At 40.0% G+C, this 27,868-nt stretch overlaps 1 protein-coding gene across 2 annotated transcripts in view; it reads left to right on the top strand.

Annotated features, from left to right (window-relative positions):
- cd302 (CD302 molecule) overlaps positions 1-26,006 on the top strand; it is a 38,505-nt gene extending 12,499 nt beyond the window's left edge. Inside the window, exons 4-6 of one of the 2 annotated variants that reach the window (XM_020529207.2) lie at positions 4,526-4,708; positions 18,182-18,214; positions 25,262-26,006. In XM_020529207.2, the coding sequence (XP_020384796.1) occupies positions 4,526-4,708; positions 18,182-18,214; positions 25,262-25,464 (419 nt within the window). In that variant the 3' untranslated portion in view covers positions 25,465-26,006. Of the gene's footprint in view, positions 1-4,525; positions 4,709-18,181; positions 18,215-22,244; positions 22,322-25,261 lie in introns of those variants that run through there. The other variant, XM_048598980.1, reaches the window with a different exon arrangement.
- Positions 26,007-27,868: the final 1,862 nt, after the last annotated feature.

The raw sequence follows: 27,868 nt of genomic DNA, 5'->3' as shown, positions 1-27,868 counted from the left end.
AATGACAACAAAGAATATGGAGATATTGTATGACAGTAGCATTGAGGTAGATGATCAGCCATGTTCTAATTGAATGCTGGAGCAGGCTTAATGGGCTATTTGACCTACTACTGTTCCTAAATTCACACGCCTTATTATCTTTTAATGCCACCCTCCCTTTAATATTTCTAACTTTAACTGTCCTGTCTCCCAACTGAACAGTATTATATTATTTTTCTCACTCAGCATTGCTGCTTGTGAAACCAATTTTAAAATACACTGAATCTGTGTACATTGCTGGAGAGAGATGCTGACAATTTTCTAACTTGTTTTCGAGATGTTCTCCATCTATCTGGATAATAATCTGGACGAAAATTTATGACTAAGAAACAAAGTACAGGCTACTATATTTAGCTATTAACCTGCAATATTTCATTAAGTCAAATCTGAAAGAGAAATTGATATTTTCCAAGTGATATTTAAATGTTCTGAAGAATAGGTTAAAATGAGCAAAATTGCATTTATTATTGAGGGGAGGCAATGGCCTAGTGGTATTATCAGTGGATTATTAATCCAGAGATCCAGATAATGTTCTGGGGACCCAGGTTTGAATCCCACCACGGCAAGTGGTGGAATTTGAATTCAATAAATATCTGAAATTAAGAATCTAATGATGACTGTGAATCCATTGTCCATTACTGGGGGCCAAAAACCCCACCTGGTTCACTCATGTACTTTAGGGAAGAAAACTGCCATTCTTACCTGGTCTGGCCTACATGTGACTCCAGACCCACAGCAATGTGGTTGACTCTTAACTGCCCTCTGGGCAATTAGGGATGAGCAATAACTGCTGCCTAGCAGCAACACCCTCATCATGTGAATGAATAAAAAAAACTGTTTGTACTTTTCCAGAGAAGGTGGTGCTAGATTTTTAAATTACAGGATATTGATCCTCTGGCCATAAAAGAAAAGCAGCTGATTTCTAAGACATTGTGCCTAAATTTGTTGGGAACTTAGAGGTGATAATGTTGTTCTACTACAGTTGTTCCTGTCCTTCTTGGTATGAGAGGTTGCGGAATAGGGAGGTGCTGCAATATTTTCTGTACATTGTATGTATGACAACAAAGATACGCCGATGCTGTAAGGAATGAATATTGAGTTCAGTGGCAGAAGGAAATAACCTAATCTGGACTGAGTGGAACTTCTTGAATGCTATTGCACCTGCGTCCCTCCATTATACTCATAATTTGGGACTTCTAGATGTTAGAAAGTCTTTGAAGAGTACAGTGTTTACAGAGTGTAGTGCTTTACAGTGGCTGAGGAGGAGCTCATGACCCCACCTCTGTCTCATTTTTGTATCTGTGTCAAGCCATTTAAGCTTCTAATAAATGTTGATGAAGAATAATATTGCAATTACAGTGACATTGAAGGTCAGTGGGAGATGGCTAGTGTTTGTCTTGATTCAGGTAGTCATCTATAATTTATGTGGTGTAACTGTGATCTGCCAGTTGTCAGCTCAAGGCTGAATGTTAACCAATTTTTGCTGTGGATTAGTAAGTATTGTGAATCAGTTATAATGGAATTGAACATTTTGAAGTGCTCAGAAAATAATTATGTACTGAACTTAATATGGAAGAAAGATGATTGATGGAGCAGCTACAAGTGCCTGGACCAAAGTTGTTTTCCTGAGAAACTCATCCAGTGATGTCCTGAAGTTTTGATCAACCATTTTATTTCTTCTATTTGTTAGGTATTACTTGGATCACTGAAAGGCTTTGCCTTTGCCTCCCATATTGGCCACAGTTGTGCTGGGGCTTTTTGAGGCACATGTGAAAAATGAACTGGGTTATTTTCACTACGTTGAGTTGATGTTAAACTTGTTCATGTAAATCAGAAATGGTGATTTGCAGAATGGTGCTAATGGAGTTTGTACATTTCCATCAGTCTCTGATTCAGTCATTTAAGAAGGGACGTTGATTTGTTTGGGGAACACAAATAAATAACATTACTTAATTGGCAGACAAAACAGGCTACTGCAGTTTGTCATGATGGTTGCTAGTCTGTAAGTCTTGCTTTTAACTCCCCTCTCTAAATGCTTTAAAAACATCTAATAAGTTATGTTGACATATTATCTCATGACCTTACCAAGATTTTTGAAGTTTGCTGATCCTTTGGACTTCTTTGACAATTACACAATATGCATACCAAAATTAACTTTGTCACAACTAACAATGTGCTGTGAACAGCATAACGTTAGGTGCTTAACCTGTTGATGTTGCAATAAAACTAGCTTATTTGCTTAGTAAAAGTCTGTTCATGATATTAACAGTATCCTATTTGTCAATACCCAAAATAGTTGATCATCACCGAAATTAAGTTCCCTAAGTTATTTTCACTGATACAAATAATCCATGCCAAAATTAACATTTTATCAACTGCCTTCTGGATAAAATTGATGCATAACCATTTGGTCTTGAATTTAAATTACCTGAGTTTATTGCTGTTCACACATTCATGTTACGATCAGTTACATCATCCTACATGCTACAAACTTGAGTCCGACATTAAAGGAGTAGGTCAGAAAAAGAGTTGATTTGTTCCTTCTCCTTGAATCATGACCACAGCATGGTCAGGCAGTAATGCTTTACAGCGGCTGAGGAGGAGCTCATGACTGCGAGTGTTCTAACACCAGAGCTGAAAATGTCAGGATGTGAGATGAGGAAAAAAAACTTGAAGAAAGTTGATCAAGTCAACAAATTAATATTTAATTTTAACAAGTATAGCTCTTTTCTATAAAAATCCAGTCCAAATTGTTCAACCAGTTGCCACTGAAAATAATGACATATTTCATCTGTAGGACAGTGGTTTGAATCCAACCAAATATTAGAGGGGCTGAAAGTTGCAGTCAACAAGTTGTCAGATTGCTACAGATTTTAACACCACAACAGTGAAGGAACAGTGAAATAGCTTTAACTCAGGATGGTGTGTGACGTGAACGGAAATATGCAAGTGATGGTATCCTAGTTATCTGCTTCCCCTCCTGTCTTTAAAGGTACAGGCTGTGGACTTGGAAAATGCTGTCGAAGGAGCTTTGGTGAGCTTTTGCAGTGCATTTGGAGGATGGTACACACTGCTATTACTTCATGTCAGCAATGAAGGGATTGAATGTTGCAGTTACTAGATTGGAGATGCACCAAGGGGGCTTTGTCCTGGATAGTGTTAAGATTTTTAAGTGCTTTTGGAGTTGCACTCATCCAGGCGAGTGGATAGCATTTCATCACAATCCTGACTTGTCCTTTGTAGATGGTGCACAGGCTTTGAGGAGTTAGGAGGTGAGTTATTCACCGCAAAATTCTTGTAACCACAGTATCTATATGGCTGGTCCAGATCTGTTTCTGGTCAATGGTAACCTGCAGGATTTTGATCAGGGGAGATTCATCAGTGGTAGTGTCATTAAAAGTTGAAGGGCAATAATTAGATTATCTCTTGTTGGAAATGACCATCAGCTGGCACTTAACAGCTCAATCCTGAATGTTATCAAGATCTTGCAACGTTTGGACACTGAATTTTTCAACATCTGAGGAGTTGTGAATGGTACAGAGGTTTGTGCAAACATCAATAAACCTACCCTGTTTGACTTTAATTTGGACTTAAGGTGATTGATGAAGCAACTGACATTAGACTGAGGAACTCCTGCAGTCATGTCTTGGGGCTGAAATGATTGACTTCCAACAATCATACCATCTTCCTTTGTGCTAGGTATTACACCAACCAGCAGATTCACAATAAAGCACCATTTTATGTTAAATTTTATGTTGGACTAGAGTAGGGACTCTTGTTTCTCTGCAGCAGAATGTTTGATGCTGATCTTGTGCAACAATTTATCTTGGTGTTCTTCATGCTGATATTTTCAGTGCTTTGAGTGGAAAAGCATTGAATTCACTGCCTACTCTGATGAGCATAAACAAGATAATTACTCTGAATGCCAAACTGGTCACCGGTACATGTTCAAACCAGCCCAGTGATATCAACTGACTGCAACAAGCTTCAAGATTTGCCTGTGAATGCGCAGCTGACCTCAGCATATTCTGTGCTGAATGATGTCAGTGCATGTGCAGGTTGCCCGACCTTTGTTTCACAGTAATTACTGTTCAAAAGTGGCAACCAATCACTTGTCCCACCTTGGCCATTTCTTGCAATCCATCCCAGCTTTTCACACTGATTCAGTGCAGTGTAGGGAGAGGGAGGCAGTAGCTGCTCAGAAGGAAGGTAAGCTTTAATATGTTCCACAGTGTGATTGCATAGGCAGTGCCATGTTTGTGTCAGGGAGTAGCTGCTGCTGCTTTGTTGCTGGGTGTGACATGCACTGAAGCTTTTTGTTCCTGCCCACATGCACTAGTTCCACAATATTTATTCACAATTCACATTAAATGCAGTGCAGCATAAAATGCATTGAAGGTAGAACAAGTTCTCTGCCAGTAGATCGCTGTCATATGAATTTCCTGCTTCATTATACCATGTACAAACTTGCTTTTTTTTTTAAAAGGTAGCACCATGAGATGGTTTGATGAATCGAAAGTCAATTACTCAAATTGGGCTTCTGGGGAATTGCCTGGAGAAATACCTGATACCGATACATGTGTCATTATGGACACAGAGTCAGGAAAGTGGAAAACAGTTGATTGTGATGAAGATTTTGGAAGATCGGTGACATGTGAAACGACAACAAGTGAGTGACATTCAAGCTAATCTTCGCAAAACACCATGTTTTTGTTTACTTTTGTCAAATAGTTAAGAAAAATTTCATTAAGTTTATCATGTCAATATATATTTGCATTCTTGGGAGATGCATTGTCCATTTCTGCTGCATTCTGTTAAAATCCAACTCAATTCAATACATATTGAGATGCTTTGTAAAGGTTCTCTTATTGCCTTGTGTAAACTGATTCTGAATAGGATAAGTGACACAGTATACTTGGAACTTTAGCAGTTTTACTGGATTAAGCACTGTAATAAGTTGTGACGTTATATATTGGTTATTTCCTTAGTGTCATACAGCATAGAAACAGACTTTTTTTTCCTACCATGCATTGAGAATGTGTCTATTTATAGACTATATGGTATTTGAATGAAATTTTATATTTTACCATTTGCTTGGACTCTTCTGACTTGCATGATAGGTTTAGATACAATAGAGATTTCTTTGCCTTTCCACAAGTATGATCCAAATTTAATTTAAGCAGATGGCATGAAATTCCCTTCCCCTTCGTTCATAAGACTCCAAAATGTGTTGACCCAATTTCAACAAACTTCACTGTGGTCACTAGATATATCTTATTGCACTATTCCCATATTCCCATCACTTGATTCTGTTTGTGTCCAACCATCTGTCAACCTCTGACATGAACATAACCTCCACTGACACCCTGATCCGCTTAGCCGAACTCGTCCTCACCCTCAACAACTTCTCTTTCAATTCCTCCCACTTCCTACAGACAAAGGGGGTGGCCATGGGTACCTGCTTGGGCCCAAGCTACACCTTCCTCTTTGTAGGTTACGTGGAACAATCCCTCTTCCGTACCGACACTGGCCCTAAACCCCACCTCTTCCTCCGTTACATTGATGACTGTATCGGCGCCGCCTCGTGCTCCCACGAGGAGCTCGAACAGTTCATCCACTTCACCAACACCTTCCACCCCAACCTTAAGTTCACCTGGACCATCTCTAACACCTCTCTCAGCTTCCTGGACCTCTCTGTCTCCATCTCGGGCAACCACCTAGAAACCAATATCCATTTCAAGCCCACCGACTCCCACAGCTACCTAGAATACACCTCCTCCCACCCACCTTCCTGCAAAAGTGCCATCCCCTATTCCCAATTCCTTCGCCACCGCCGCATCTGCTCCCAGCATGAGGCATTCCACTCCTGTACATCTCAGATGTCCTTGTTTTTCAAGGACCGCAACTTCCCCCCCTCAGTGGTCGAGAACACCCTCCACCATGTCTCCTGCATTTCCCGCAACTCATCCCTCACACCCCCTCCCCACAATAACAACCAAAACAGAATCCCCCTCGTCCTCGCGTACCACCCCACCACCCTCCGGATCCAACGCATCTTCCTCCGACACTTCCGCCATCTGCAACCGACCCCACCACCAAAGACATTTTTCCCTCCCCACCCTTATCTGCTTTCCGGAGGGACCACTCTCTCCGTGACTCTCTTGTCCACTCCACACTCCCCTCCAGCCCCACCACACCCGGCACTTTTCCCTGCAACCGCAGGAAGTGCTACACCTGCCCCCACACCTCCTCCCTCACCCCCATCCCAGGCCCCAAGAAGACTTTCCACATCAAGCAGATGTTCACCTGTACATCTGCCAATGTGGTATACTGCATCCGCTGTACCTGTTGTGGCCTCCTCTACATCGGGGAAACCAAGCGGAGGCTTGGGGACCGCTTTGCAGAACACCTATGCTCGGTTCGCAATAAACAACTGCACCTCCCAGTCGCGAACCATTTCAACTCCTCCTCCCATTCCTCAGATGACATGTCCATCCTGGGCCTCCTGCAGTGCCACAACGATGCCACCCGAAGGTTGCAGGAACAGCAACTCATATTCCGCTTGGGAACCCTGCAGCCCAATGGTATCAATGTGGATTTCACAAGCTTCAAAATCTCCCCTCCCCCTACCGCATCCCAAAACCAGCCCAGTTCGTCCCCATCTCCCTAACCTGTTCTTCCTCCCACGTATCCCCTCCTTCCACCTCAAGCTGCACCCCCATTTCCTACCTACTAACCTCATCCCACCCCCTTGACCTGTCCGTCCTCCCTGGACTGACCTATCTCCTCCCTACCTCCCCACCTACACTCACCTTTACTGGCTCCATCCCCGCCTCTTTGACCTGTCTGTCTCCTCTCCACCTATCTTATCCTCTATCCATCTTCTATCCGCCTCCCCCTCTCTCCCTATTCATTTCAGAACCCCCTTCCCCTCCCCCATTTCTGATAAAGGGTCTAGGCCCGAAACATCAGCCTTCCTGCCCCTCTGATGCTGCTTGGCCTGCTGTGTTCATCCAGCTCTACACCTTGTTATCTCAAACATCATAGCTTGCTGGTTTAGAGAATTCCACCTGTTCAGAACTCACTTGAATGAACAAATTTCTCCTCATCTCAGTCCTAAATGGTTGGTTCCTTATTTAGAGTTCTAGATTTCCCAGTTAGGGGAAACATCCTCCCAGCATCTATCTCACCAAACCCCTTAAGAATTTTATACGTTTCAATGAAATCACCTCTCCATTTTCTAAACTCTGAATAAATTAGATTTTTATTCCTTAATCTCTGTTCTTCAGACAATTCCCTCAGCTTAGGTAGCCTACTGAATTTTGATTGCATAACCTCTAAAATGCATACATCCTTTCTTGGGTAATGAGAGCAAAAGTGTACAAGTCTTATTGACTCCCTAAATAATTGCAGCAAGATCTTTTTTCCTCTCTAAACTCCCAATTCCTTTGTAATGAAGACTAACATGCTATTTGTAATCTTAATTGCTTGTTGTACCTGCCTTACACCTTCCTGTGATTTGTGTATCAGGACAGCAGATCACTCTGCCAATATTTCCCAGTTTTTCAGTACTTAAAATGTGTTCTGAATTTTCCTATCTTTCCAAAATGGATCATTTCACATTTGCCACGTAATATTCCATCTGCAATATTCCTACTCACTCACTTAACCTGTCCAAATCCTTTTTCAGACTTGTTCATCTTCCTCATAGCTTACTTTCCCACTGAACTTTGTGGTCTGGAACTTTTGATATATTACATTCAATCCACTCACCTAAGTGATTAGTACAGGTTATAAATAACTTAGAGCCTAAGCCTTGATCGTTGTAGTATCCCACTTATTACAGACTGCCAACTGAACATTTCTACTGTCTTCTATCCATTAACCATTCTTAATCCATGCAAAAATAGTAACACTGTTTAATGCTTTATGGAATCCCAAGTGTGCTACATGCTCATATTGATCCTACTGGCTACATCATCAGAAAACACTTCAGTAGTTTTGCCAAACATGATAACGCAACCCTCACCGCAGATTATAGTATTTCTTGGTGGCCAGCATATTGATTATAAAGTATCTTGCCACTGGAGTCCTTTATTTTTGCTGCATTTTTGCTTCTTCATGACTTCTGGCTTACAGTGAAGCCAGATACAGAATATTCACCTATGTCTCTACCATGTCCATATTCCCCATCATAATTTCTCCAATCTTTGGTTTTAAAGATCCAGCTTTATGCTCTAATTTTTCCGTTTTACAATCTGTTTTGATGTCATGAAAGTTTACTGTAATATCCTGGTTTCTCCTTCCTTGTCAGTTTTTGTTGCCTTTTGCTGAGTTATAAAACCCTCCCATTTCTCTGGTTTTACCATTCTTTTTGGCAACATTATAAGCATCTTCCTTTGATCTGGGGTCCGTAACTTCAGTTGCTAGCCACAGTAGGACCACTTTATCTGTTGGGATTTATTCCTTCAGACAATGTATAAGTAAGTGTTGCAAAATATGAATTCTTTAAATGCCTCATGGTACAAATAGTTGGGGAAGGATGAATTGGCTGGCCTCTTTTCAACCTCCCTGATTAGCCCAATGAACATGTACACTCTCTTTTTGGTGTGAAGCTATACATTGTCCTAATTAACATGTAGTTAACTGTTTTTCACAGGAAATAATAATGAGACCAGTACACAGATTTTTTAAGTGAAAGAGTAATTTTATTTCCTTGTGTGAAAAATAATACAAATGCAATATCAAGCATAAAACCTCTCTAAAATCAGACGGACAATGTGATTTTTACCGTTAGGATGGAGTACACCTGAATGGGACTACATAATGAGCGAAGTAGAGAAGGTCTTAAATTAACTAATGGAGACAAAGGCCCAAATTTGAGAACTTAGGATGAATCAAATAGTGGGGAAGAAGGCAACAGAGGCAGGAATTAATGTTGGAAATGATAAACAGACAATGACAGCGTTGGACAGGGAATGCAGATCTAAGAAAACCAGTGGATAGGATTAGAGATTACAAAAATAATCAAAAGGATTAAAATTAAGGCCCTGCATGTGAATACAAGTAGCACTTTGAATCAAAATAGATCAACTAAATTGAAATAAATAAGTATGATCCAGTAGCTGTTACTAAGGCATGGCTGCTGGATGACCTAGATTAGGACCTAAATATTGAATGGTATGTGACATTTTAGGAAGGACATGAAGCAATGGAATGAGCAGAAGAGTAGTTCTGATAATTAAAGATTATATTTGTACTATAGAGAAGGATGACCTAAATTCAGGAAACCAGGATATAAAAGCAGTCTTGGTAGAGATGAAGGTTGATAGAGGCAAGAGTTCACTCATGGGAATTGTGTAGAGGTCCCTAACAGTAACTATGTTGTAGGACAAGATATCAAGAAAGAAATAATGGGAGTTTGTCAAAAAAAATTACAACAATCAATCATGGGAGATTGTAACCCACATATAGACTGGAAAAGTCAAATGGGAAAAAGTAGTCTAGATGATGAATTAATTGAATATTTTTGGGACTGTTTCTCAGATCAGCATATTTTTGGCATCAAACAGAAATGTTGAACTAGATCTGATTTTGACCATTGGGATAGGGTTAATTATTGATCTCCGTGAAAGTGGCCCTGTTTAGCAGTGATCATAATGTGATTGAATTTCACATACAGTTTAAGGGAGAGAAGTGTGAGTCCAAGACTGATACTACCAGTTTGAATTTAAATGAGGGATAGTTATGAGAACCTGAAAGTGAACTAGCAATTTAGAATAAGGGGTTGGCCAGTGGACATTTAAGGATCCATTCCAGGAAGCACAGAATGGATGCTTTCCAACAAATAATAAAAGTTCTAAGGATGCACCTGTCATCCATGGTTGACTTAAAAGTCAAAGGTAGTATCAGACTCAAAGAACAGACACACAGTTGGGCAAAGATAAATGGCAGTCAAAGGATTGGACAAAATATAAACAACAGCAAAGAATTACTGAAAGATTAATAAGGAGAGAGAAATTAGAGTACAAGATGAAGTTAGTCAACAATATAAAATCAGATAGGAAAAGTTTCCTTGTGTATTTGAAAAAGAGAGTTAACAAATTAAGTGTTGAACCTTTCGAAAATGAATCTGGGTAATTAGTAATGGAGGATAAAGAGATGGCAGATGAGTTAAAGATATTTTCCATTGGTCTTCATTAAAAATGATACAAGTAATATCCCAGAAATAGATTTAAAATGGAAATTGAAAGGGAGGGAGGAATTCAAGAAAATTACAATTACCAAAGAAGTAAAACTGAGTAAATAGTCAGAACTGCGAGTTGACCATTCCCAGGTCCTGATGGATTTTGTCTTAAGGTCTTAAATGAAGAAGCTTATGAGATGATGGTTGCATTGGTTTTAATTTTCCAAAACTCATTAGATTCAGAGCAAGTTCCTTATACACTGGAACATACCTAATGTAACTCTTTTATTCAAATGGGAGAGAGGCAAAAAGCAGAAAACTGCAGGCCAGTTAGCTTAACATCTGCCGTAGGGAAAGTATGAGAAACTGTTATTAAAGATGTTATAACAGGACATTTGGATAAGTTCAAGACAATCTGGCAAAGCCAACATGGTTTTGTCATCAAGATAGCTTGTCGAATGCTCTGTTTTATTGTGGGGGCAACTGAATGCAAGAGTAAGAGGTTGTACAGGGCTTTGGTGAGACTACATTTAGAGTACTCTAGACAGTATTCGTCATCATACTTATGGAAGGATATTAATGTGTTGAAAGCAGTTCAGAGAAGTTTTATTAGATTAATACCTGGAATGAGTGGATTGCCTTATTGGGAAATGATAGTTAGGCTAGGCTTATATCCTCTGAAGTTTTGAAGAGACAGAGGTGACTTCATTAAAACATACAAGATCCTGAGGGAACTTGGCCAAGTGGATGGAGAAAGGATGCTTCTTTTATGGAATCCAGAACCAGGAGTCACAGTTAAAAATAAGAGGGTGCCTATTTAAGACAGTAACGAGGGATAAAAATTCTGAGGGTTGAGAGTCTTTTGGAATACTCTTCCTCAAAAGGAAGTGAATTCAGAATCTCTAAATATTTTTAAGGTAAAGGTAGATTCTTGATTACCAAGAGGATAAAAGATACTTGGGATGCAGAAATGTTGACTTTTATTTATTTGTCTGTCTTTATTTATTTATTGTCATGTGTATTTTGTTACAAAATACAATGATGTGTTGTATAGTGTCGCCACTCCCAAACACCATTTTAAAACACAAAAATAAACCAAAACATAGAATATAAAGGCAGAAAAATAAAGAAGTGAAGGTCATATTTACAGTCCTTCTTGTTAATTGCTCAGCCAAGGGCCTGGAGCGGCCAGCCACAAGTCTGCTTGCCACGCCACCAGAACAAGAGTCGCACTTTCTGGCACCACCTCGCCTCCATCAATACTGCCACCATCACTCCTCGCTGGAACTCACCCATACAGCTGCCACCGATGCCATCAGGTCCCATATTGGCCCAAATTTGGTTCCACCATCAAGAGTCTGTTCTGTGCCCACATTGCTGATGCCAATGTTGCCAGGCCCGAACTTGTACTGTGCCCAAACTTGACTCCGCCACCAACTTCATGAATTTGTGCTGGTTGCGGAGTTAAGGTTAAAATCAGTTTGGCCATTGTTGTTCCTTGTTTATATATTCATACATGTTCATATGGCACGCATACCCAGAGACACATGAACAATAGATGCAGATAGACACACACAATCACACCGTCTCTCTCTCTCTCTCACACACACACTGACTCTCACACTAACTCACAAAAGAGGATAATCTCCAACATAGAGGAATATAAAGGAATGTACACCTTAGAATCCTGAAAGTGTCCTTGAACTGTAAAGTTTTAACCTTACAGTTAGTTGGTGTCATTCCAATCAATTCTGTGACTGGCTGCTTTTTTCTCTTAATAAACAGAGTACTCAGCCTGTGTTCAGTGATGCATCTTGGTCTAATTTGCTGTCTATGTTAAAAGCAGCTCCTTGAACTACAAGCTTTGTGTGTCCCATGTCTGTGGGAGTTATGTTTTTAGGATTCCTAATTATAGGCAAGGTTTCATCTCCAACATGAACATTCTCAGAGGTGTAAATCAAAATCGGAGTTGAGGGCATTTACATGCCTCCCTGTGGACAGGCTGGTTCGCTTGATTACCCATCGGGAAAATGTAAATTTCATCTTGGGCTGTATCTTGTTTAATTCACATTGGCTTCATAGAACCAGGCCAAACTCTAATCAGGTGATCACTGTGGCTATCTTAATTCTGCAATATTGGTCCTTTTTTAAAAAAAAATATTTTAAGTGAAAGTTCCAAGTATTAGATCAGACAATGAAATTCAAAAATCAATAGTCCATATTTATCATTGTGACACTATCCACTGTCATATTTTAATCCAGTTTCCCCATACACCTTAGCCAAAAAGCCCATCAATCATATGTAGTTTGTTGTTTTCAGATTTACTAAATTACTCATAAATTAACAAAGTCCTATTGTACAATGATCATTCTTCCCCATTCCTGGTTCTACCCATATCATTGTTTCTAAAGTAGACCACGACAACTGGACTCTCCCTGTCCTACTCCAAGTTCCCTAGCCATGAGGAAATGTCCTTAACCCTGACACTGAGCAAGCAACACACCTTCAGAACTCTCCATCATATCTGCAGAAAATGGTATCTATCCACCTTACTATACTGCCCCTCAAAATTTACGTGCTGGTGTTAACAATTGAATAATCCCTTAGTCAAGCTTTCTTAAAAATGTAAATACTTCTATTTGATGTTATTTGCTATACTAAACTCAGTGAGCGTTCTTCAAGTCTCTTAATCTATAACCATCCTCTCATCCATATAATGATCATATTAATACATCTACATTGAATTTTTGCTATAGCTTCAATATCTATCCATAATGGTATCCCCAAAAATGCTCGGTATTTTAGCAGTGGCCAAAGCAATGTCTTGTACTGCTAAATTGTATGCTTCCTACCTTTGTATACCAATTGTGTATTTTCAATTTCTCCATTTCCCGTGCTCCCTTCTTCTAAATACTCGTGTAAATTAAATCAGAATGATCAATGTGTGGCCAGGGACAATGGAGGTCTGAATAGACTTACTGTCCGTCTCAGTGACCGCAATAAACATAATTATCATTGTACACTCGTCCCTAAATAAAATTTATCTTTGTCTATTTTCCTTTGTTTGTGGAAACATATAATCATCAATATACTTTGCTATGACAAGAGCTATATAGTCTGCAGTGATGATGTACTTCCCGAAAACTGCACTCGAGAAACTTACTCAAGGTTTAAAATACTGGAGTACTACAACCAAATCTGGAATCCATATTAGTATAAAACTTCGGAATGCTGTGCACCTACAGTGCAAGATTTGGTGAGAATTAGATTATCTTAGGTTAATTATTTTGACAATTGAAGATTGCACTTTCAAGATTTTTTTAGTTTTTGATGTAACAAGGAAAGCAGTGCTTAATTTACAGTTATTTGCAGAATTTGCACTAAGGAGAGTTATGCAGATTGATTTCAACAAAAGAAACATTGGACCATCCGATCAATAAAGGCAACTAAGAAAAATCTAATTTTGCAACAATGTGCTGCAAGTACTAGTCAACTCAGCCACTCTTCAAAAGGTTTTAGCCTCATAGCAGGAAAATTCCTGTCTATTTAGACAACAGAGGTCAAACAATCTGTCTGGATTTGGCATTTCTTATGCACAAGACTAATATTCATACCAGATGATGAATTTCAATCTCATCTTATTTCTTTCAAGACAAGCATGCAATACTGAAGTAAAATCCCCATAATTCATTTGGTGACATCAGTGATTAAACCTAAGCTCCCTAAATAATCATGTGGAGCAAACTAAATTAACATTAGCAAACAAAGTACAAATCACTTAACACATTTACTGTGCTCTGAGATGCAATCAAATGGTATGCATGCACCTTAACATTAATCCACGCATTGCCCTTTATGTATCAAAATAAAGCAAATGTCTCCATTGATTAGAATATGTTGGTTCAGACGTGCGTAGAGGTCTTAGATACAGAGCAAAATGCAATAACCCATTGATTGCTTACGCTGTTTTGAAGCATGTTCACCATTTAAACAGGATAACAATGTATTTTAACTGGGATTTTCATTTAGCTCTTCACAAATGAATACATCCATTACGCAGACATTTGAACATGTGCACTTGAGGGCTGGATCTTTGAGTAGCAAGAGAAAAGGGAGCAAATTTTGGGCAGGGTGACGTGTTGTCTGTGCTTCAATCTTTCCTTTCTCCGCCTTAATCCCTGTCAAGACTGTTGGCTGCTGCATCTTCACTGTCAAACTGCACGCAAATGTTGTGGGACATGGTGGGTTGCAAGAACTCGTTCTTGGCCCTTTTTCGTCTCATTCATTCTACTATTTGAAGTTCCTATACACTGCCAGGTTGAACTTAATGTGGTCCCTAGGATAGTTGTAAGAAGGCTCTGGAGGAGGAAGGAGACCTAATACTTACCTTTTTTCCTCCCCCAGCTCTGCTGAAGGCTGTTGCTGTGGCCATCAGTAAGTGATGTGATGGTGTTCGACAATTGTTTGCCCTTTTAATATGTTTCCTGTTTCTTCATGTGCTTCTATAGCAATCCCACTTTTGCAACACAGGACATTTCCTGGATGCTGCTGGTGAGCTCCTGCTTTCTGGCAGGCATCGTACTGGAAACACTCCATGAATGTTAAGTGACCTCTGACTTAAGAACAAGGGGCAAACTTAAGTCCTGCTTCCTGCAGTGATTGTAATGAGGTCAGCCAGTTGGACCTCCATAGAATGTGATTTACCTGAGTGGGGCTGTTAACTTTGTCCAGTCAAGGAGATCTGGCTGACATAAAAGCGTGAATGTCAGGAATAGAGCCCCAGAATGCCTGACTCAGTGAGGGGCAGTGAAAGGGTGATTAGCGATGGGATGTTGACCTCTGAAAAGTTATTTTACCTCTGATCCAATAAAACTGTAAACTTCCAACATGAAAAGTTTAGTTTTTGGCTTAGCTGAATTATTTAATTGTAAATCCCTCTCCTGTCTCGGCTATATTTGATCTAGCATTCTGATGGACGGCTTCTAGAGCTCCAAGAATTCTACCTCATTTTATTTCCTGGATGTTTGTCTCAGTTTTTGTCTGGTGCCATGTTGAAGTAGAATATTACTTTCAGGATGGATCCCTCTGCAGGAGCCCAAGTTATTCTGATTCCTGTACATTGACCAATTTAGTGATCTTAATAATTATCTGTTGTGTGCATTAAATTTCAATCTGTGCATCACACATTCAGGGACTAATCTCTCATGGAGATACCATGATTCCACACAGTTTTACTAGTGCCATGTTTATCTTCCTTGCATATCAGAAAATTATGAGTTCAGCACCCATTTTCTTTCTTTCATTGAAATAACTTGGCATCTGCATTTATAGAAACTGTGGAAACCTTTCTCTTGAAGGTTTGCCCTGCCAGAAGGTTTCACAGTGGTTAGCACTGCTGCCTCACAGTGCCAGGGACCAGCGTTCGATTCCACCCGAAGGTGACTGTCTGTGTGGAGTTTGCACATTCTCCCCATGTCTGCGTGGGTTTCCTCTGGGTGCTCTGGTTTCCTCCCACAGTCCAGAGATGTGTAGGCTAGATGGATTGGCCATGCTAAATTGCCCATAGTGTTCAGGGATGTGTAGATTAGGTGGGTTATAGGGGGATGGGTTAGTGTGGACTTGTTGGGCCAAAGGGCCTGTTTCCACACTGTTGGGATTCTTGAGAATACCTTTCAGCTCTGGAATGTGTGAAGTAGTACATGATTGTGATTTTAAAAAAACACCTGTTCAGAAATCACATGACACATCTCTAAGGTAGTTGGGACTTGAACTCAGACTATCTGGTCCAGAGATCAGTAATACCTTTCCAGACCTAAAAGAATGCTCAGTTTAGCAGAATGCTAATAAAGATTCGAGGTACTTGTATTTGTAACACTTCTGATCCCGAACACTTCACAGCCGACTAAGCATACTTTTCAGTATAGTTACAGTTGCGGTGAAAGGAAATATGGCAACCGATTTGCATAGTCCAATGTCCCACCAATGACAATGAGATAAATGAGCAAATAATTTGTTTGGTGGTTGATGAGCATGAAGTAGGACAATTTATCTGCTATTCGAACTGTGTCATAGGAGATTTTATGAGCAACTAAAGCATGGCTTCCCAAAGTGGGGGGTCAGGTCTTGAAATGGGCTCATGGTCTGAAATATTGGGACAGAGTGCTCGGAGGCAGCCATGAGCTCTGACAAAATTATGACACGTTCTTAGTTCTTACTGAGGGGTTGCAGCAATTTTCAATTCTTGAAATGGGATCACAGAGGGAAAATATTTGGGAAACACGGACTTGGACAGGAATGTGATTTAACATCCTATCTGAAAGGGAGCATCTCTGATTGAGCTTCTTACTCAATTTAGCAACCTGGATTATGAGCTCACATCTGAAGTGGGACTTGAACCTACAACCTTTTTGACCAAGAGTGAGTGCCACCTGTGATCCAAGGTTGGCACTTAACTTTTAGTGTAAATCAATACTAGGTAACAAAGTCTTGATAAGCAGAAAAGCTACCGATCAACATACCTTTTTGCCATTTACTCTGAATATTGCAGAACATTCCTTGCATTTATTTTTTTAGTTCAGATTTACATTGAGGTGTCTATAAGGCCCTAGATTTATTTCTCAGCTTTACAAGTCATTAATTAATTATCACATGTGTGATAACTGATGTTATGTTTATTATTTCATGGAGGACTTAAGTTTTGAAGGATTGTGGAAAATTGATTTATTTCTAATTTTGCAGAAATACCTAGATTAGTTTCTTTAAAAGAGAACATTGAAAGGTTACTGTGGATGTTGAAGTTTTGTTTTTAAACAAGGCCTCCTAGAAATGACAGGATTGGTGATACCTGCTTCCTTTGCTGCGGACCCTTGCTGGGACTGTTTGAATGGTAGCTGGAATTTGGTAGGAAACGAGAATCATATGAGTAAGAGCTGCCCACCTAATATCTTACTCCTGAAAAAAAACCCTCTTGTTGACTTAATTAATTTCTTCCTCTGAAAGAGTAATTGAAGGAGTTTGAGAATGTTGTATTTGCTAACAAGCTTTGTCTGACTCTAAAGGCAACTGTGCATAATTGGTGACTAGACTATAGATGCTAGAACATCAGACTGACAGACTTAAGAACATTTATGCCTAACAATTAACCAAAGTGTTTTTTTTTCTCTCAGAAACCCAATCTCTGCAGAGAAATCCCTAACAGGGCTGGACAGATTAGATGCAGGGAGGATGTTTTTCCTAATGGGGAGTCTAGAACCGGAGTAGTCAGTCTCAGGATACACATAGACTATTTAGGACTGAGATGAGGAAAGATTTCTCCATTAAAATGGCAGTGATCCTAAGGAATTCTGTACCACAGAAAGCTGTGGAGGCTAATTCACTAAATATATTCAAGGTAGATAAATGTTTAGATTTTAAGGGCATCCAAGAAGTATGGGAAGAAAGCAAGAATATGGCATTGAAAGAGAGGATCAGCATGAGTATATAGAATGGCAGATCAAGTTCAAAGGGCCAAATGGCTACTCCTGCTCTTAGTTTCTATGTAATCTTTTTTTTAAATCCTTTCAGTTGAGTGAGTGTGTGTGTCTGTGTCTGTGTGTGTTTTTGAGTATATTTTGAAATTATTTAGAGGAATAAACATGTATACTTTCATAATACAAACTCTGTATGTTAATTGTTACTTTATTCTCCTTGAATAAAGATTTTGATAAATCAGCAATTGTATTTACTAATGAAACTTGGTTGATGAATCTTTTAATTTTAAAAATGATATATTAAGGTATTTTATTGGCCATTTCGGTAACAGGGAAATATATTTTTATTTTATGTTGTGACCTATGGAGTGGTGGGGACTAGAGTGGATAATACACTCATCTCGCTTTGGTTGTCACATTAGCATGACTGCACATCCAGTGTTTAACTTTACTTCTAACTCATGGAAGTTTTATTTTCTTTTCTAGTAGCTGTACCTGATGGAGAAAAATGTTCAAAAGGTGAGTATATGAGTCAAACACATTATTTGTTGTTGTACATTATTTTAAATGTCTGATCTGAAAATGTTTTTTATTCATGATATCTTAAAGAACTGATGCTTTTTCCATCATCTGAGATCAAAATAGAAGTGTAATGTGGGTGCAATGAGGCCCAATTTCAGGAACAACTTCCTTGAAGAGTGAAAGAGGAAATGATAAGGCAGATTTGTAAAATGTATAAATGTGTTTGACACATGAAGTATATTCCATTCACATACTGTCCACCAGTAACATTTCGAGTCCCTAGTGTATACATCAATTACACTCCTTTCAAATGAACAGAAAGCAATTTCAATCCAAAGTCTATCTATTTTGTCTTCTATTAGTCTGGCTTAGGGAAGGACGTGCAGCAAAGGATCACTTGTTTAATTTTTTGAGATGAAGGAGCTCATTTATAACGAGAAATGAAATTCTCATAAGGTTCACTGAACCTGAAATATTAACTCTGCTTTCTCTCCACACATGCTGCCAGATTTGCTGAGTTTCTACAGCAATTTCAGTTTTTGTTTTAGATTTCTAGAATCCGCTGCTCTGTATTTTTTGTGAAGAAATTCTCTCTTGGGTTCAAGAGAATGAGAGGTGACATTATTAAAACAATTAGAGAAGGTGGTGTTGCAGTGGTAATGTCACTGGACTAGTGGTCCAGAGGCCCAGGCTAATGCTCTGGGAATGTGGGTTCAAATCTTGCTATGGCAGCTGGTGAACTTTATGCATTAGGAGCACCAGTGGTCTATTGAGCATCTTTGGAACTATCTGCTTCACAAGGTGTTGGAACCAGTGTCTTTGAATATTTTTAAGACAGCAGTGAAAAGATTTGCAATAGATAGATGTCTCCTTGGAGCCTGCTCTGCCATTCAATGGCTGACCTGTTTGTGTTCTGTATTCTATATTCCTATCTGCCCACAATAATCCCCAGCTCTGAAGCAGAATCATTATTGGACTTGAAATGTTAACTCTCTTTCTCTCTACACATTTGCTGCCAGATTTGCTGAGTTTCTCCAGCATTGTTGTTTTTTTTTTAAATCACAATAACCTTTGGTTCCCCTGCCTAACAAAGCTTGCTCACCTCTTGTCTTAAAAATATTCAATGACCCTGCCTCCATTGCATTCTGAGCCAGTTAGTTCCAAAGAGAAATAAATTATCCTCTCTGTTCTCTAAGTGCTCCCTTGTTCTGGACTAACCTGCAAGAAGAAACATTCTTTAGTTCGACCACATTTGGAACACTGCGTACAGTTCTGGTGGCCACATTACCAAAAGGATGTGGATGCTTTGGAGAGGGTGCAGAGGAGGTTCACCAGGATGCTGCCTGGTATGGAGGGTGCTAGCTATGAAGAGAGGTTGAGTAGATTAGGATTATTTACATTAGAAAGACGGAAGTTGAGGGGGGACCTGATTAAGGTCTACAAAATCATGAGAAGTATAGACAGGGTGGATAGCAAGAAGCCTTTTCCCAGAGTGGGAGACTCAATTACTAGGGGTCACGATTTCAAGGTGACAGGGGAAAAGTTTAAGGGAGATATGTGTGGAAAGTTCTTTACGCAGAGGGTGGTGGGTGCCTGGAACGCGTTGCCAGCGGAGATGGTAGAGGCGGGCATGATAGCGTCATTTAAGATGTATCTAGACAGATACACGAATGGGCAGGGAGCAGATGGATACAGATCTTTGGAAAATAGGTGACAGGTTTAGATAGAGGATCTGGATCAGCGCAGGCTTGGAGGGCCGAAGGGCCTGTGCCTGTGCTGTAATTTTCTTTGTTCTTTGTTCTTTGTTCTATCCACATAGATTTAAAGTTAGGGACAGCAGGTTTAAAGGGAATGTGAGGAAAAATGTTTTCACCCAGAGTGTGGTGGGACATGGGAACACACTGCCTGTAAGGGTGGTACAGGTGGAAAACCTCATAACATTTAAGAAGTATTTAGATGTACACCTGCATTGACAAGGTATACAGTCAAGTGCTAGAAAACAGGATTAGAATAGTTGAGATAACAAGGCGTAGAGCTGGATGAACACAGCAGGCCAAGCAGCATCATAGGAGCAGGAAGGCTGACGTTTCGGGCCTAGACCCAATAGTTGGTTGTTTTTGAACAGCTTGGACACGATGGGCCAAGGGCCTTTTTCTGTGCTGTAGATCTGACTCTATTATACGTCCTCCGTGTCAAGACTATTCAGAATTGTACACAACTCAATCAGGTTATTTCTCATTCTTCTAAACTCCAGTAGAAACAAGCCCAGCCTATCCCTTAAAATTAATTAATAAATCTAGATTTAAAATTGCTTGTAATGCTTACCATGACACCATTGACAACTAAACATAAAAACTCATCTGGTTTGTTAATGACATAGAAGGAAAGAAATCTCCTGTCCTTCCCTATGACTACATGTGACTTCAGACCTACAGCAGTGTGGTTGATGACCCTCTGAAAGCAAGTACAGAACGATTGCACACAATGAAACTGGATGAACAACCCAGCATTGGCCTAGCTGCTGAAAACGACAGCAGTGGCATATCTAGTCCTGTCAACCCAGCAACGTCCTCTTTTGGGGCTTTGTGCTAAAATTGGGAGAGCTACTCCCCATACTAATCTAACAACAGCCTGTCATAGTCATACACTTGGAAACATGCTGTGTAGATGATGCCGCAGACAACACTATCACCAATCCCTGGATGTGTCCTATTGCACTACTAGGACAGACCCACCTAAGGTAGCAGCACAACAGCACACGGTCAGGAGGGAGTTGCACACGTAGCCCTCAACCTTGACTCTGAACTGATTAAGTATCAATTCATCATGCCTCCTGGTTGAGAGTTAGTACCACTGTAGCTCAAGAGCCCTTGGCGACTGGGACAGATATTATTAACTAACCTGCTCAGAGATGTTATTACACATGTCTTGTAGGAATTGGGAGTTGAACCCAGACCTTTTGGCTCAGAGGTGGGACACTACCACTGCACCACAAAAGCTTCGAGCTAACTGGGACAAATATTTTAATTGACCTGTTCAGGGATGTTATTACACACCTCTGGTAATAGGTGGGATTTGAACCCAGGTGTCATGGCTCAAGAGGTAGGACACTACCACTGTATCACAAGAGCCGCTAACTAACTGGAACAGTATTTCCATGTTGACCTCAAAAACTGAGAGAATTGAACCCCTTCTGGGGTTGTCACTCTACATTGTAAATTATCATCCAACCAACTGAGCTAACTGACCCACCCCAACTAACTGGGTCATTGAGTCCATCGAAAGCAGCACCACTTATGTATACTTGAGTAAATTTGCCCAGAGACAGCCTTTTGATTGGCTTTTCAATTAGCACCGACAGTTGTGGGATCAAGAGAGCTCAGCATACAACAAGCCTCTGATTAGATTGCCGTTTAACACCAATTCAGTGATGGGAGTGACAGAGAGAAGCAAGGAGACCTCCTGAGGCTAGTTAGATCCATCTTTTCTCTCTCCAATTTTCGGTGAAGGAACAAAAACAAACTATGCTGACAAAATTAATTCTAAAATCTAAAGATGTAAAGAAAGGCCCTGGATCCAGCAAAGCAACCAGTGAACTGTAGATTGAAAATCACAGTGCAAATAACATCAAGGCATCTTTGAAGAATTAAGGATTGTGAAACCAACCCATCTCGTGTCATGATTTTTGGACTGGTGATACGAACTGTTTATCCTGGACAGCAGTCTGTCAGAGGCAAATTGGGATTTTCAGTCAATTCATTAAATCTTCACATTTACATTTACTCTAGAAAAAGTGGAACTTGATTTCTAGCATGCCACCACTGTGAGACTGATGATTGTACCATGTTCAGCATCTGACTCCTCAGATCCGCACACAATCCAGGTCTTGCTGCGTGTGGACATATAAACAACCAGGCTTGGGTTGATAAGTGGGAAGTATCATTTGCACCACACCAGTACTAAGCAATGATTATCTCCATCACTTTTTACATTACCCTTACTGAATTCCCTATTATCAACTTCTTAGGAGTTACCACTATCCAAAAACTGAACTGGACCAGCCATACAAATGAGCTGCAGCACCAAGAAGAGGTCTGAGGGTAGGAATTCTACAGCAAAAAACTCAGCTGCTGACTCCAAAGTGCCTGTCCACAATCTCAAGGCAAAAGTCTTGATGGACTACACTCCATTTGCCTGGATAAGTTCAGCTCCAACAACACTCAAGAAAATGAACGCCATCCAAGACAAAGCAGCCAATATGATTAGCACCCTATCTATCATCTTCAACATTCACTGTTTTACAAGATGCCCTGCAGTAACTCGCCAAACCTCCTTAAACAACATCTTCTAACCCCCGGACCACTTCCCTCTGGAATTTGCAATTTGCCCTCCAAGCCACACATCCTGACTTGGAATTATATGGCTGCTTTCTCACTGTCACTGAAACACAATCTCGGAACTCTTTTCCTAACAACATTGTGTGTGTGTGTGTGTGTGTGTACCTACATCAAATAAACTGCAACGATTTTTTTTCTCTATATTCATTCACGGGATGAGGGCGTCGCTAGCTAGGCAGCATTTATTGCCCATCCCTGATTGCCCAGAGAGCAGTTCAGCATCAGCCACATTGCAATCAAGAATGCAGTTCACTACCACCTCTTCTCCAGGACAATTAAGGCCAAGAAGTGATGATTTGCCAGTGAGGTCCATGTCCCATGAAATAAAATAAAAGAAAATCTGACTGGGCTTGACCAGGTTGATGCTAAAAGCCTGTTTCCGAAGACTAGGGAATCTTGAACTACAGAAAATAATCTCGGGCTAAGAAAATTCTTCAGTGTGTTGTGAATCTTTAGAATTCTCTATTTTAGAGGGCCGTGGATACTCCGTCATTGAGATTGATAGATTTTGGGGTTCTAGGAAAATCGAGTGAGATGATTAATGGGTGAGAAAGTGAAAGCCGGGGCAGTATCCAGTGTTTTCAGTACGAACTAGTTTGGTTGCATCTGGACAGGATCAGAGCTGATATCTTAGAGGGAATATTTGCTTGTACAGTTGGGGAGGGTTTAAACTAAAATGATAGGGGGAACTTAACCAATACAAGGAGACATAAGAGAGGGAAACAAGGTCAAAAACAAAAGACAATGGGAAATAAGAAATGTAACAGGCAGAGTACAATGACCAGAATGAAGTGGACCACAATGCAGAATAATGTGAACAGGACTAAGAATGTTAAAAAGACAAGCCTTAAGGCATTGTACCTTAATGAGGTTGTTGACTAGCTCGCCGAGCTGGCTTGTTTCTGTTCAGACATTTCATCACCGTGCTAGGTGACATCATCAGTGGAGCCTCTGATGAAGCGATGTTATTCTACTCCGCTTGGAATTTAAACTGTCTGGTCCGTTATGGTGAGAACTGTCATTTCCGGTTTTGATCTGTATGGGTTTGTATATGGGGTCCAATTCTACATGTTTGTTGATTGAAGTATGGGTGGAGAACCATACCTCTAGGAATTCCTGTACGTGTCTGTCTGACTTGGGCTACTATGGTTACCTTGTCCCAGTTAAACTGGAGGCTCCACTGATAATGTCACCTAGCATGGTGATGAAACGTCTGAACAAAAACAAACCAACTTGGTGAACAAGTCAACAACATCATCCACAACCTGAGCTACAGATCTTTGCCAAAACTTTAATTGTAATTTAATGTGTGGAGCTTTCACAATAAAGTGGATGAATTAGTGATGCACATTGTATAAAGTGGGTATGGTATGGAGACGTGCTGCAAGATGAACAAGGATGGGGACAGAATATCCAGGAGTATTTTTCACTGGAGTGCAGGAGGTTGAGGGGCGACCCTGTAGAGGTTTATAAAATCATGAGCGGCATAGATAAGGTGAATAGCAAAGGTCTTTTCCCTCCGGTGTGGGAGTTCAAAACTAGGGGGCATATTTTTAAGGTGAGAGGAGAAAGATTTAAAAAGCACATGAGGGGGGACAACTTTTTTACAGTGTGGTTCATATGTGGAATGAACTGCCAGAGGAAGTGGTGGATGCAGGTTCAGTTACAACGTTAAAAAGACATTTGGATAAGTACATGAATAGGAAAGGTTTGGAGGGATATGGGCCAAACACAGGCAAGTGGGTCTAGTTTAGTTTGGAACATGGTCAGCGTGGACTGGTTGGACCATCCATGCTGTATGATTCTAAATGACCATCTTCTAAATGTCCAGACAGCTTTGTGTCCTGAGAATTAATTCCTTCCAACTGTGACAAGTATGGACATGACAAGAGATGGTGTAAAAAATACAGGCAACTAAACAGACAAAAAAAAATTCTTTAGGTACAATTTACTACAAGCTGAAGTGAAACTCCACAGCTTCATTGTTCCTTTTCTGGGCTCCAAAGATTGAGTGTCATGCCAGGACCATAAATTCCCTCATTCGGATGGTTCTTTGTGACATTACTTCCCGGACTAAAATGACAGGACATACAATATTGTCATAAATCCAGTAATTTCACAATTGCCATTAAGTTAAATGGGTAATTTCATTTCTGTCATGGCGAGAGGCTTTTATTGCCTTTAGCAGTGCTAACAGTGAACAGATCAGATCATTCGTCTATGTGCAGAGAATCAGAGTTTATTTACACCCAAACACTTAGAGTTTTTACCAAGTAATAATGGTGACCATCACTATAATGAAGCAACTTTCCAGCAATTTCTGGCCACATGATGAAAGGTGCTTGCATGAAAAAGTTTTAGCATTTAGCTCTTTGTTTTAAGGGATCCTTGTTACCTTTATGTCTCAACCTTTCCTTAAGAATGGTGGTTCCTTTTACACTGAAAGGGCTGTCCATCAACAGAATACTCCAATTCTTATCATAAACTTAATTAAATAGCACATCCATTTTATCCATGACGCTTCATTATTTCAAATGATATGTTAACAATGATAGTACAATCTTGTTCGTTTTGAGCCAGAAAGAATGTAATAATATATTGCTTCATTGGGTCCAAACCATTAACAATGTGTTTCTTGTTTTTACAGGCAGAAAAAATAATGTATTACCAACAGCATTAATCATTTCAGCTGCTGCAATTTTGGTGATAATTTCAATAATTACATGGTATGCGTACAAAAGAAAATGTCTCACCGCAAATGGACATAATTCCATTCAGTATCATCCAACAGATCAAGTTGCAGATGACTGCGTTTTGGTAGAGAATGAAGAAAGGGAATATGAAGCATAACCTTTTAATAATGACATGGTATAAATAACTAACAATGTAATTGTACGATAAATGATTAAACAAAGCTACATTGCCATTGGCTATCTGTAGTTCAATAGAATTTTTAAGAATTAACTTTTATATATTAAATCCATGTTTTTGTCTTACTGTTACTAAAGGCAACATTTTAAACCAGTAGATAAAGGAAAGCTTGGAACGTAAAACCTGATGTTTTAAATATATAGTTTAACCAGTTGTGTAATTTAAATAATTTAGCAACCATTAATTTTCATCAACTTTGGTTTAAATGAGTTTCAAAAGTTACAGAGTAAAGGCACAAACTAAAAACAATAGGAAAAGAAAGGTAACCTCGTAAAAGAGTTATTTGACTTGTACATTTTTATATGAATAAGATTCTCCCACAGTTCAATGGTCTCATTGGATTTTGAAGAATTTTTTTAACCAATACAAATGTTGAAGTAATTTTGTTTTAATTGCATGAAGTGACTGTGGTTACCATTTATAGTATTTAACAGCTACATAAAGACATTGATTTGAATTTATTACCTGTTTATCACATATTCTTGTTAGTGAAATGATACAACGGTATTTCAGCCTACAAATTGATGTGCAGCCTCTGATAGCTACTTCGGGCTCAAACTTTGCAAGTTGTGTGCAAATATGCACATAATTATAAAGTCTGCAGTCTATGTTGCTCTCAAAAGTTAGTTCAATTTTGATTGTTATCTTTTATCTCTTGGGTTTTTTCAAAGCTAAAGATACATTGGAAAGTACAAGGTTGATGCTTTGATAGTCTTTTAGAATTGAAAAGTACAAGGAAAATGGGGAAATTCTCAGTTGGTAGCAGTGGAAAGGTAGTTCTAGGGCATGAGTAGAGGTTTGGAGTATGAGAGCCCTGGGGCAGAGGTGGGGGAAGATGTTGTGTACAAGGTTAGCTGTACTTAGAGTGGTCCAAATATCTTGTATCACGTTATTAAAGAAATTGGAGGTGAAGATAATGAATGCACTTGCCATAAACTTCCAATCTTCCTAGATAAGGAGGAGGAAGATTTGAGGGTGGCAAAAAAATGCTTAAAAATAGAGTACAAGGATAGTCCTAATAACTATAGGCCAGTTAGTTTAATATCTGTGGTGGGTAGGTTTTGGAAACAGTGACCAAGGAACATATCAACAGGAGATGGGGAGGTTTTAATTTAGGAGAGACAACATGATTTGGAGAGAGCAACATGTATGTTCTAATGTTTCTGTCATTTGTAGATAAACATTTTATTGTAAATATATCTTTCGCATAACCTCATGTCTGATTACATCAGGTCTTTGGTACATGAATGTTTCTGTGTTGAAACATCCTGAAGAAATGGTAGATGTTTAAAAGAGATAGTAGGAACTGCAGATGCTGGAGAATCCGAGACAACAAGGTGCAGAGCTGGATGAACACAGCAGGCCAAGCACCATCATAGGAGCAGAAAGGCTGACATTTCGGGCCTAGACCCTTCATCAGAAATGGGGGAGGGAAAGGGGGTTCTGAAATAAATAGGGAGAAAGGGGGAGGCGGATAGAAGATGGATAGAGGAGAAGATAGGTGGAGAGGAAACAGACAGGTCGAAGAGGCGGGGATGGAGCCAGTAAAGGTGAGTGTAGGTGGGAAGTTAGGGAGGGGATAGGTCAGTCCAGGGAGGACGGACAGGTCAAGGGGGCGGGATGAGGTTAGTAGGTAGGAGATGGCGGTGCGGCTTGAGGTGGGAGGAGGGGATAGGTGGGAGGAAGAACAGGTTAGGGAGGCGGGGACAAGCTGGGCTGGTTTTGGGATGCGGTAGGGGGAGGGGAGATTTTGAAGCTTGTGAAATCCACATTGATACCATTGGGCTGCAGGGTTACCAAGCGGAATATGAGTTGCTGTTCCTGCAACCTTCGGGTGGCATCGTTGTGGCACTGCAGGAGGCCCAGGATGGACATGTCGTCTGAGGAATGGGAGGGGGAGTTGAAATGGTTTGGATAGATACATGAATCGGAAAGGTTTGGAGGGATATGGGCCAGGAGCAGGCAGGTGGGACTAATTTAGTTTGGGATTAGGTTTGGCATGGACTGTTTGGAATGAAGGGTCTGCTTCTATGCTGTAAGACTCTGTCTCAGTGTCTTCTATGTTGTTATTTTCTCCTTTGAACTCTCTTCTATCCTCTCTTCCCACCAACTACCCAATTTAAATGATGTTCACTTGCTGCTTCAATATTCCTTTCAGGTCTATTTACCCGATTTGATTTAGGAATGGTTAGTCTCTCTTGTACCAATCCTTTCTATTCTGAAAATTTTCTGAATTATTTACTAAAGTAACCACGTTGTTTTAGCGAGACAACAAGGTGCAGGGCTGGATGAACACAGCAGGCCAAGCAGCATCATAGGAGCA

Source organism: Rhincodon typus, chromosome 7 (genome assembly GCF_021869965.1).
Source record: "Rhincodon typus isolate 14 chromosome 7, sRhiTyp1.1, whole genome shotgun sequence".
Lineage (NCBI taxonomy): Eukaryota > Metazoa > Chordata > Chondrichthyes > Orectolobiformes > Rhincodontidae > Rhincodon > Rhincodon typus.
Note: the sequence above shows the minus strand (reverse complement) of the source record. Positions and strands in the feature narration are given on the sequence as shown.